Source organism: Lycium ferocissimum, chromosome 1 (assembly GCF_029784015.1).
Source record: "Lycium ferocissimum isolate CSIRO_LF1 chromosome 1, AGI_CSIRO_Lferr_CH_V1, whole genome shotgun sequence".
Taxonomy (NCBI): Eukaryota; Viridiplantae; Streptophyta; class Magnoliopsida; order Solanales; family Solanaceae; genus Lycium; species Lycium ferocissimum.
The window spans coordinates 21,575,181-21,588,702 of NC_081342.1; the positions used below are offsets into that span (position 1 = coordinate 21,575,181).

The 13,522-nt window shown below is 36.4% G+C and overlaps 1 protein-coding gene across 1 annotated transcript; it reads left to right on the forward strand.

The window, feature by feature from the left end:
* The first annotated feature begins 224 nt into the window (after window positions 1–224).
* LOC132029429 (protein FANTASTIC FOUR 3-like) lies at window positions 225–1,597 on the forward strand. The gene has a single exon (XM_059418707.1). The coding sequence runs from the start codon at window positions 526–528 to the stop codon at window positions 1,336–1,338; it is 813 nt and encodes a 270-aa protein (XP_059274690.1). The 5' UTR covers window positions 225–525; the 3' UTR covers window positions 1,339–1,597.
* The last annotated feature ends 11,925 nt before the right edge of the window (window positions 1,598–13,522 follow it).

Consider the following 13,522-nt stretch of genomic DNA (forward strand, 5'->3'; position numbering starts at 1 on the left):
ATTTCTTAGCTTCCGACTGTTCTTTGTTCCTTTCCTCATTTTATTGTGTGGCAGAGTGAAAGCTGAATAATTCTAGTGGCACCAAAAGTTCAACTCCTCCTCTTTGCAAATAGAAGAACCCCTACACCCCAACCCCACCCCCCCCCCCCAAAAAAAAGAAAAGAAAAAAAAGAACCTCAAGTGGTTACTTTTGGTCCTATAAATTCAACCTAGCCCCTTTCACTACTCTTTCATGTCCTATCCATTCTCTACCTTCCCTCTCTATCCTTGTTTTATTTTCGTCCTCTTTTTTACCTTCAATTTACCACCTACTTAAGCCTTATCACTTAGGTACATTTTAGAGACCAAACATGACTCATTGAATTAACAAAAATAAATTAATTATCCTCATTTAAGTATATGATTTTGTCAACACTCAAGAACTTCACATTATTGTTAAAAAGTAGACCAATTCCTCTGTTTTCCCCTGTTCTGCCCTGTTTTTGCTCTGTTCTTTTATTTTTAGCATATTGTTGCTAAACCAACATGACCTTAACCTCTACTTTGTATCAAGGTCTGCAATCTTGTCTAGAGCCTACACTTCTTGAACCGCGCATTCTAATGAACAAATTAACTCCTCCTAAATCAAATTTCCCAGAACCTACCACATTGCCACAAAAATCGAAAATAGGTCAACAAGAAGGTGAAATTGAAGAAGAGAATGAAGAAAATGGCAGTGTTGGTGGCTGGAGCTTTATCCAAGCACTAGAAAATCCTTGTCAATACTCGAGAAAAGGCGATGCAGAGGACAGAGTCTATGTTCATCCTCTGGTGAAGCCCTGTTCTCTCAATACAAAGAGTTTGGAAATGTGCACTGAAAGCTTAGGAAGCGAAACTGGCAGTGATATTTGTGAAAGCGTAGAAGAATTCTCTAATTATCACGGAGTTCAACGATCAAAATGTAGAGAATTCGCGCAAAAATTCAACAGGACAGCTAGTTTTCCACCTCCATTAACTTCAATGAGTGGAAATAAAGGTGTCCAAGTTAGGCCACACCGCGAAGACGGTCGTTTAATATTAAAAGCCAGGACAACCACTTCTTGCAACTCTAATTTCCAAGCTGAACGCGCTAATGGTAGGCTCAGGCTTTCGTTGTTAATCCCTGATGAATGCAGCCATGGAGAAGAAGATGAAATTAGCCAAGAGAATGAACATGAAAATGATGAAGATATTGGTGGTAGGAAATTAGGAAGTGACATTGTGGTAGGAGAGTATTCAAGACCAAGAAGATGCAAAACAAGTGGGATTAGGAATAAAGGGATTCCAAGTTGGGAGCCATTTTGGGTGGCTATTTCCTAAAGGCTAGAGAAGTTCTTTTTGGAGCTTTAGTAGTTGAAGAAATCTCTCCCCCTCTCACTAGTCTTTCCTCATCACTGTTGCTACTACTACGTTTTTTTCTTTCTGATTTTTATTTTGCTACTACTATGTTTTTTTCCTTCTTTTTTTCGATTTGATTATGTAACCGGTAGTTATTATGGTTATTGGACATACGATCCAATACTCTCTTTATTCTTAGTAGTACTAACGCGTCTATAACTTTTCGTACAACTTCCTATTATATACATACATATATGAGTTGTGACCCTGTGAACATACTGACCAAACGACAAATGATACTATATTTATATTTCTGTCATCATGAACCAACTACCATACCTGCAATGTAACAAAGAAGAGGGGGAGGGAAATGCAGGTTGAGGTTGAAATTATCAAAGGCTTTTTTCGCTAAAGGCACCCAGTGTCTGAAATCCACCGGTCTGATTAATTTGGTTCGTGTTGTGTAGGTTTTATTGAAGGGGAAAGCTTCCTATTAGGAATTTCTCCCTTCCTATAACTCGAAATCAAGACCGTTAAGACGGGAGGGATTCCATAACTCCCAATCTTTTCGATGGTAACATTACCAAAGTGTTTTTCTTTGTTTAGGCATCCGACATCCATAATTTATTAGTCCGACTAATTTGTATTTGGTCTATGTAGTTTACTGAAATGGGAAATACTTCCTATAAAAAATTCTCCATTCTCAGGACTCGAAATTGAGACATCTTGTTAATATTGGAGGAACTCCATCCACGCCACCGCATATTTTAATGATAAATTTATCAAAGGTCTGATCAACATCAAGATGGCATATTCCATACAGCAATTTTTGCAACCTTTAAACTGTTTCAAACATGGTAAGGTGGAAGAGGGCCCTTTTTGGTACTTGTTATAATCATCAAGATTGTACTAAGAGAAAAAATTTAATATGAGCCTCACACAACTAACATTAATGCGCTGAGGCTTTTTATGAGATAAAAATGTTTTATCTAAAATATGCTAATCTCAAAAATAAGATGCGTCCACTTTTATCTCATAGTGAGCCTCACACAACTAATGTCGTATTGTGTGAGGCACATAGTAAAAGTTCTCGTACTAAGATGACTTTGCCCCCAACCCTTCACCAATCGAGTCCGGAACCAAAATGACCCAATAAAAGACCAAGTAAATCAAAATACACTAGAAAAAAAAAAGGCACAAAAGTACAATATCAGTGAAAAGGACTTAACCGTAATCTTAAGACGGCGCAAGTCTTTTAACGCAAGATTTTACCGCGCTAAAGGATTTTGCCTCGTTCTCCTTTAATAAGCAGTAAAATACCGCGCGATAAAGACTATTTGTTTTGGTTAAACTCTCTCTTCTTTACATTTTCACACTTTTTTACATACTTTAGCCGATATTAATCATACTTTGAGACTCCGGAATTTTAATATTTTATATAGAACCCTACTTATTTTTGTGCGATTAATAAGGTAGGCTCAATACATCAAAGATACACAAAACTTTGGATTGTCATTTTAGTGGTTGAAAAGTGCTCGAAGTCCATTTTGTTTGAAGACTTGTAGTCATTAGCTTTACGTTATTTATGTTTTAGGGTTTCGTGTTATTTTTAAATTAAAGAGTAACTTTATTTCGAATGTGTCACGATTTTGTTTTATTATCAATTTAGGATGTGACACTATAAACAATAATAAATACTAAGATAATATTTATAAATATAAATAGATACGCAAAAAATATATAATATTTACTTAAACTGTACAACACTATTGTATTTACTAGTGGGTCCCACATGTGGTATGCTTGAGACTATTCTTAGGCCTGAGACTCATACCATCCCCACTGTCCTCGCCATCGTCTCCATCCCCCTTTTTCCTCTTAATAAGAGGCCGCTCTAAGCCATGATCATCCCTCGCCCTTGTGCCTTTCTGCATAACGTGCTTCTTCTTGGGATCTAGTCCTGCTGGCATGCTCAGAATCTCAAGCTGAGCTGGGTCTGGAAATGCGACCTCATCCTCGTCAGGAGTTGCTACCGCAGGCGCCGAAGGATGAAGTTGAAAAATATATAAAAATTAGTACCATTTCTTATTTATATTGAGTACATTAACTTTTGTTGAATAATCAAACTTGTGTATCAATGGATGCCTGAGTAGGCTCCTGAGATGGGTCTGGTGCAGATTATGAGGTAGTCTCATGGATGAGATGCTGTTTGAGGTCCAAATAAAGGTTAAAAAAATTAAATAAATATTCACCTTATATTAAATCAAATTGATTTTAAGTAAAAATCTTACTTATGGCTCGATAGTTTACGAGAAGACACTCTGCCTCAAGAAAGTCTATGAGAAAACTCCCGAGCTGGTCGCTCTTACGGACGACCGGCGTCGAATCCTAAAATATGAAAAATCACGAAATAATAAGTAACATATATATATATATATATATATATATATATATATATATATATAAAATAAGTACTTTAAATAATCAAATATGTATTTTAAATATTCATCTTATATCAATAAAATTAATTTTAATAAAAAAAGCTTACCCGTGGCTCGACAAATACGGGAAGACACTTCCGTTCTGAGCAGCCGTGAGAAAATGCCTGAGTGGGTCGCTTTGGTGGACCCACAGGCGCCGAATCCTAAAATATAAAAAATTACGAAATAATAAGTAACACACACACACACACACACAGACACACACACACACACACACACACACGCAGATATATATATATATATATATATAAGAAGTAATTTAAATGATCAAATAGGTATTTTAAATACTAACCGGGATTAAAAAGTCATCGAAGTCAAGAATCCTGGTTCCGTCTAAATTCTTCACAGGCCGCTCATCATCTAATGATGCACGAAATGCCGCCCAATCCGATGTCACGCTCCTCCATGTACACATTCCGGCTTGGTCGAGACGAAGACCTGTGCATCTCAAAGAAGTAGGCACGCCGGCAAACGTGCGCGATCGTCTACCGAGCTACCACCGGCCCGGAACGGCCGCGGATGGACCAGAATAGGAACGACCTCCGGAACGGGAGCGACCTCGCCCACCTCATCTACCGTACGGGTGTCCTCCACCACCAAAGTCCTCTAGCAAAGATCAAGGCCCCCACGAGCACCGCGTCCCTCCGGCAACACCACGTCCCTCCTCCTCGTGCCGCCCTCGATACGCCCGCCCCTTCTGAGATCATCCACGCGCCTAAACTCTCCTGCCTGTTGGATACCGTCCTTGGATATCCGTACCATCTCCGCTGCAAGCCCCGCAACCCTGGGGTAAGACATATACTCTAACTCCAATATGCGTAATCGTTGTATGGCCACTAGCTGCATTTGTGTTCAATAGTAAAAAATAGTTATTTTTAAAACATAATAATTAATACAATTAAATAAATCTAAATACGATAAACTTACCAACGCCTTGTACTACCCCGCGAGTGCTGCGTATCCTACATCCCTTGCGAGACGCAAAGTTGGGTTACTAATCAATCAGCGTGTGATCCCATGATACCAGTGCATGTAATCCATGATGGGAGTCGCACGGCCGACCACCGCTAAAGTACCTAACCTGTCCTGCCAACACTAGAGCTGGACACCCATGAAAGCCAGAAATGCATCACCAATGGCAACTTGATCGTCCAAATTGGTAAGGCCGGGAGCTCATGACGAACGTCGATGGGGAGGTGAGGGTATATTTTGTATATGCCCAAACCGGCGTAAGACGCGCTGGTACGTGGTCCTCAATGATGTCTAGGTATATTAATGGACACCGCGACCTCCACACGCCCGACTCGCCTCGCAAAGGCCGCAACCCATCCAAAATAGCAAATACGACGTCCATATAAATAAATAGATAAAATATAGATTCAAATTAGTGATCACCAAGTAGAAAAGACTTTTAATTAAATTAATAACGTAAAGTTAAATAGTTTTACTGCATCGTCCGTCATATGATTAAGCTGGTCCCGGAATGGAAGAATACTGTGGTTGCATATCCACATCTCGACCAAAACCTCTCGTCCACCTCCTCGCGTAGGGATGTCAATATTGAGGTGATGCCTATGTACGGGATGAAAAGGCAAAGATCCTTTCCCACGCCCATAACTGTAAACGATATTAGAAAATACGATTTTTTAGTCGTCGTTTCAAGAGGTTTGTTTACATTAAAGGAACGCACACTTAAAATATTACCTGGAGAAGATAAAAAAATCCACACACATCGCTGATACAGCCAATAGACGCTCGGCATAGGCATAGGTTGAGGTACGCCAAAATAGCACCGCCCCCCAACCGTAGTCTCCTGCTACCCGTACGCCCAAGTTAAGGCCAAAATCGTAAGCTGACAAAGGCACCCGATGTGTTCGGGAATAAGCAGGTACAAACGAGTATGATGATCAAGAACGTCCTGCTGAGTGTCATCCTTAATAGGAGGCTCTGCCAGCAAATAAATGCAGAGTGCACTAATCTGCACCTGACTCTATCCGGAGACCTGGGCCGCGACACCAGGCACGAAGTGAATGAGCCTAGTCAATTCGGCCACCCATTTCCTACCAAGAGGAGGCTCGTACCGACTGTATATTGGCTCTCTATCTACCCTCAATCCAAACAGGACCTCCACATCCTGAAGTGTAATCGTGGCCTCACCAGTGCGAAGATGAAAGGTATGTGTCTCTGGCCTCCACTGCTTAACCATAGCCGTAATGGGCGCCCAATTATATTGTACCCGACCAATGAACAGGCAACGATAGATACAGCCCCGAAACAATATCTCTAAGACGCGGGGGTGTGGGGGGCGCTCGTGAAAAAGAGCCCACACTCTCTGCAGCCTACGAGGACGGAGCCTAGTCGCTATCCCTATATCACCACCATAATAACTTTGACTCCATGAAAGTGTCTTGCAAAAGACAAGATCGATCTATCATCGGGCCCCGGATGAACATTCGGATCCATGAAAGAGTCGGGTCTGTAGAAACTAAATTATTCATTATTCTTAAGATTAAAGAGAAATTATATTAACTAATTAATCATTTATAGAGAATATGTGAATTATGTTGTATTATATCTTGTGAATAATTATATCTAATTACAATTGTTCTCCTAACTACAATTTAATAAATAACGAACTCATTTATTTAGTGATTAACATGGGATAAAAAAATAATTAACATGGGATAAACAATTTCACAAATAAATAAAATAACAATGCCATAATTAACAAATAATACGAGATTAATATATATTTTTTGTAACTAGTCTCTGTGTGCGTGCGTTGCACGAATATTTCTTGTCGCTTATTATAATATTATTTATATTATATTGATAAGCAACTTGAAAAAATAATATCTGATTATTATCTTGAATACAATATTTATTTTGAATGTATAAAAATCAAATATTTACTGCCTCGCACGATTCTGAATATTTGATTTACTAATTTTGTTATCAATCTTTAGTAGATAGTCTTTTCCAAAAAATATTTTCGCTCTCTAACTAAATTTTGAAAGAAAATAATTATTTTTCACAATAACTTTCGCCATATTAAATGTGCAAGAAATTTAATATGTGATAGTAAGGACACGAGGATTTGAATTATGTGATGGCAAAGACTTTTTAGTTAATTAGTTTGGGAATCGAAATTCAGAAGTGGCATTTGCTTAAAACCCTATTTTGATATGTGATATTTTTTCAGTTTACCAAAATAGCCAACACAAATATGATAAAATTATACCAAAGTAGTATATTCGTCGACCACATATTTTTCTAAAAACTTTAAATTTTATTGTTAACGTATCTATTTATGAAATTCATAATAATTTTTATTTCCATGAACATATATATTAAAAGAAGAACTTTAACTATTCTTTTTTAAGTTTAGTAGATAATCTTCTTTTATTTATTTTGTATGTTACCTAGTTGACATAGAACATAATTATCTTAATGTCGTGTTCATAACCACAGCTTCATCGAGTTCTCTCAAATTTAGGTTTAGTAGTTAATCTTTTTTGTTTTAATATGTTACCTAGTTGACATAGAATAGAATTATATATTTGAAGGAATTTTTTTGAAGGGTATAAAAGTCGTTCAATATTTGAAGGATATTTTGGTCAACTAACATATATATATATATATATTCATGCTTTTAAAATAATATAGATTTAACAATTCATAATCAATTAACAAATTGATAATTCATAAACAATTAACAAAATATCAATTCATAATCAACAATTAAAAACTAATTAATTAATATTGGTATATTTTACAAATAATAGTGGATTACTATATTAAACAATTAATAAACAATTAGCAAATTAACAATTCATAAATAATTAATAAATTAACAATTCATAAATAATTAACATTTGTTAACAATTCATAAACAATTAACAATTTAACAATTCATAATCAATTAATAAATAATAAATTAGCAAAAATAAAAATAAAAAATGGAAACAGTAGCAAAAAGCTACTGCCCAGCATGATCAAGCTAACAAAGAAAAATTGATTTTTTTTTTTTAAATTCACGCCTATTAAATGTTAAACATGCTTAGTATATAATGTATTTAATAAAATAATAACAAAAGTTCATAGTAGAATACCTTGATCGAAGCTTGTTATAGGGTTGTTTTAATCGAGTTGTATGTCGCTTTTTTCCAAAATTTGACTTTAATCTTCCTTCGATCAATATACCTATAAAAACAAAATTTGAATAGAAAACAACGTTTTTTGAGGTGGGCCCGTTATGTTTTTTAGCTTCAATGGCGGAAAGATATTTTTTTAAAATGGAAGTGGGGGACCAGTGGTGGTGGAACCCGATCGTTTATGGGACTCCTATAACGCAAGATTTTATCACAGGCAAAAGAGAGTAAAATCAAATAAAGAAAAATCGCTAAAGGACTTAACCGCCGTTGTTATTAAGTCCTTTAACGCAAGATTTTACATCGTTAGCCGATTTTTGTGCCTATTTTTTTTCTGGAGTATTTTAGTTCACTTGATCTTTTATTGGGTCACTTTGGTTCTGGACTCTTCATCAATCTTGCATTCAACATCAACATCAACATCAAGGAGCGTCACTTTTCAATAAAAATGATAATATCTGTGACTCTATCACATGCATGTTCATTGATCTATTCCTTCCCAATATAGTCTATAGGAGCTAATTTGGGATAGTATGTTATAAAACATATATGGGAGCAGTTTTTTAATAATATATCGCTAATCTGTTGCTAAGTAGGATTAGCGACCAATTCTGTTGTTCAGCTACAGAATTTATCGCTAATTTCTGTTTTTTAGTAGTGAATATATATTGTCCCTGATGGCTCATGCTAAGTTGGCTTCTGTACCAGTGGGTACTGTACGTAAGCCTTGTTACTGTCATTGTTTAGACCACATTGGACCTGGCATCATGGCTTATGGCACTGTATCACATGTCCATGTGCCCTAAACATCCATGACTAATTATGACGATTTTAATAAACTTTGGACGGTGCATGCGGAGACAGAGCTACATGGTCAGAAGGGAGTTCAATTGAATCTCCTTCATATGAAATTTATCGATGCAAATAAGGTAAAAAGATACATATATAAAATTGTTGAATCTCAGGTGTGTTGTATCTTAGAATTTTTGGTTCCGCCACTGACCGTGTATTAGAGATTTAATGGAGGTGGTCCTAGAGGAAGAGGCACTAGGGTCATACATAGTACAAGAAGTTAGGAACTAAAATCAAATTGTTACCTTGGAAATGATTATGAATGTACAATGAAGAATGGACCAATAGAAGGCATAGAAATTGAAGGCTCCATATCTTTGAAACGAGGACGTAAATGACCAAGCGTGGACTCAAGCCTTCCATACATTTAGGTACCTTGTGTCTGACAAAAGGAAAGATGTTAAAAAAAGAGTTACTAAGAAGGGGGAATATAACTGGTTAATAAATATACTGATATATATATATATATACAACAAAAAAGTTCTGTAAAAAATCTTGAGCCAATATCTTCATCTCTGCTTAATGTTTTCTGCTTCGTTATGCAAAACAAAACGTTGTTTCAGCATATAAAATGGCTGATCATATATCCTATGTTCTGGAGAAAGGGTGGAATTATGTACTAGTTTAAGTTCTATGCATTGACAGGCGTAAGAATTTGTTGACACAATTATGTTATTTAAAAGATAATTACAAGTAAATATCTATGATAAACATTAACCAAAAATCTAGTAAAAGTGGTTGCTCCATCACTTGTGCATCTAGTTAAATTATACGGAAGAGGCTCCTCCAAGAGCTTTTGTGTCCAAATAGGCAAGCTAATCTACTTACACCTGTACACAATTAAATCTAAGGGTCAAAATATGCTTAACTAATATATCTCCTAAATCATAATTAATGTTAAACTAAGAGTTCTGTATGGCAAGATGAAACATCCGAAAATCTTGTCAGGGGTATTTCTTTCCTAAAAGATTGGAATTTTTTTTTTGTACTCTAGTTTAATCGTTGGATTAGATTAATTTAAAATATTAAAATTAAAATTTATATATTAAAAAAATATACAGAAAGTATTGTAAGTTAATAATTTTTTTCATATCAATATGATGAAAATATACACTTAAAATGTTAGTTAAAGTTCATGTACTTTGACTCTCGAAAGACAAAACGTGACAAGCATTTTGAGATGGCGTGAATATTAAATTTGAACGAGGTTGGGATTAGGAGGTATAAATTTATCATTTTCAGGAGATTTGACTTGAACAATGAAATTAACAAAAAACCATGAAATTAACTAAAGAAAAAAAAAAGAGAGAAATGTTTGCACAGAAAAAGGAAAAAGCTAACTGATCCAATACTTTGGCCTAAAAATATGGTGCCAGTAAGAAAAGAATAAAATACAGAACTCTTGTTTAACCATGATTTAGGAGGTATTTTAGTTAAGCATATTTTGACCCTTAGATTTAATTGTGTACAGGTGTAAGTAGATTAGGACCGCACTTGACAAACTGGACACAAAGCCTACTGGAGGGGATCCTCTTCCAAATTATACTTATAGTGTAAAGAAATTTTTACTCTAGTTGATGCATAACTTAAATACGTAACGTATAAGGGGATTTTGGTTCGCTGCACGAAGGCCAATCCATTCACTATTCTCTCTAAAATATCACATATCTTTTAATGAACTAAATTGATAGGATTATGTCTTATATATGAAATACTATGAATTTGTAAGAATCTTACATTGCATCGTTCTTTAAAATATTGGTCTTCGTATCTCTTGAGAGCAATCCATTTGGAACCATCAAAGTTTCTTTAAGCTGTCAGGTGCTTCTATTAGAATTGAAATTAGAATGTGAAGTGGGATTGTCATTTGTCCCTTCATTTCAGTTGTATGTATGTAATAACTTCCATTCTCTTTCAATAAAATGTCAATCTTTAATAGTGGAAATAACTAATGGGTCAGGTCCATTCATTAGGATTGCTAATTAGCCTGTCAGCTCATTAGCGTGCCCTCCTCCTAAATCCTATCTACAATAACAACAACATACTCAGTGCAATATCACAAGTGGGGTCTGGGATTAGCTTGTCCTCCGCTTAAATCGTCATAAATTCTATTATAACGTATAAATACGTCATTATAAGTATTGGAAAATATAAATTTTATCCCATAAAATGACAGCTAGAGTTTATACATAAAGAAAAAAAGTGCTGCATCTTTTAGAGGATATCGAGGTTGCGGACAAAAACAATTCATCTGCTTCGTAAGGATTCCCAACGACTGGTGCCATGAGTCACGGTTATTGCAGATTCGCGTTCTTCATGAATTTTTTTATCTGCAACTTCACATCATATTTGGTTAAGGAAAATGAATGGATTTTCTTGATACAGGACTCGAGAAAATTAATTAATATCACTTGCGCACACAATTAGGTGTCTCTCATCATTGGTACTGTGTATGCTTACATCGTCTGTGAAATGATGCCTAGTTAAGACCAGGCGTTCATATGGTTCGGCAGAGGTTTCCATCTTATACCAGAAAAGTCCAAGGGACCAATAACAACTAAGTGGTCCATCTACTAGTACCACCTCTTTTTTTCTTTCTTTCCAGATTTAAGTTATAATTATACACTACTCCCTGTTAGTGTACAAATTTTGACATTAAAATATTTTAGCATGTTGTAGCGAATTATCTCTCTCATTTTCCAGATTACTAATCCGCCATATTATGAGAATTTATTTACATAATTAATAATCAATGTTAGCAATTAAACTCTTTTTTTTTAATCCGATTGTCAATCTACAATACTAGATTGAGCATTGCTTGAGAAAAGGAAAACTGGGAGAAATGCTTCAAGAGAAGTGAGGGTAGTGCTGTGGAGTTCGGAAGTTGGACCCCTCTGGAGATAGTTTTGCACATGATATTTGTTAATCTGTGAATGACATGTGAAGGGTGTAAGGTATTGTTTTGAATTTGTCCACTGGTATACATAGATTCGACGAAACGTGAAGTGCAGTCTCAATATCTTCAAATTTCAATTCTTTCATAATTACTTGATCCATATGAGTTCACATGAAGGGTGTGTTCGGTATGAGAGGCGGACCCAGGATTTTAAGACGCCGGGACAGTATTATCTTAACATAAACGCCAACAACAATTTTAATGACGACTGAGGGATAACACTGTGTCGGATCGGTCACTAATAGCGTGACAATGGCGAAAATACAAGTATATAGGTCAAATATGTGTAATAAATAAAATTTAACATAGTGAAGCAAATGAAAGAGATAGCTCAGTGACTAAGGCCATGCAAATACGTGGTGACAGGTGCGAGTTCGAATCTGGAGCTCATTTAACTCTTATTGCTTTTCTAAAAATAGGCTAAAAAAAATAATTAAAAGTGACATTGGGGTTCGGAAACAGCCGCCCTACCTTTCAAGGTGGGTTAGTCAGACACTCTACCTCCCGTACTCCCACATGGTGATTATACCGGGCTTATTGTTGTTGTTGTTGTTGACATTGCAGTTCGATCCCGATACATGTCGTGGAAGCAAGCATTGCAACCAACGTGCTTTGAAAGACACTTTCGTTTATTAGAGTGCACAATTAAATATGTACTAATTTCTCAAGGTATAGACACACACACACACACACACACACACACATATATATATATATACATACTTTTTTCCAAAGGGCACTCCCATCCTTCCATGTAGGTCCACCTCTGTTCGGTATGGAGGAAAATGTTTTCCGGGAAAATGTATTTTGGGTAGTTGAAAATAAGTGAATTTCTTACTTATTTTCTCATATTCAGTTGGTTAGTAGAAAATATTTTTCGGAAAATACCATTAATGCCCCACCAACCCCCACACCCCAACCCACCCCACCACGTACCATCCACCCAAGCACCCACCCACCCTCCACCACCCACTCCACCCATCCCTCAACCAAATCCCACCCCCACCCAGCCACCACACCCTCCAACGCACTTTACCTTCACCCACCCTACCCCACACTACCACACATCCCAACCCCACACCACCACCCATCCTAATCCCACCCCACCCCACACCACCACTCTATCCAACCTTCCCGCCCACCACCCCCTCCCAAATTTTCTATTTTATATATTTTATTTTACTTTTACAAAAAATAGAAGTTTTTTCTTATCCACCACACCACGACCCACCCCCACTCCCACCCCCCAACTACAATCCACCTCAAACCAAATTAAAACACACAAACTTTCCATTTTTATAAAGGTAAAATTAAATATGAAGTAGAAAATCAAAAAAGAAAATATTTTCAAAACTTTTTAGCAAAAAAAAAAAAAAAAAAAAATTTGTTGCAGGGGGTGTTGGGGGTGGAGGAGTTGTAGAAAACCAAAATTTTTTTTTTTTTTAAAAAAAACCTTTTTTTTTTGGAGGGGGTCATGGGGTGTTGGGGGGTGGGGGGGCGGGGGGCGTGGGTGGTGTAAAAAACCAAACAAAAAAACTTTTTTTTAAGAAAAAAATAATATTTCTGGAGGGGAAGGGGGGGATGGGCGGTGTAGTCAAACCCCAAAAAAAAAAATACTTACATTTTTTTTTGGGGGGTGTGGGGGTAGTGAGGGGATGAGGTGCGTGGGATTGTGGGAGTTGTTGGGGTTTGGTGGTTGGGTGGTT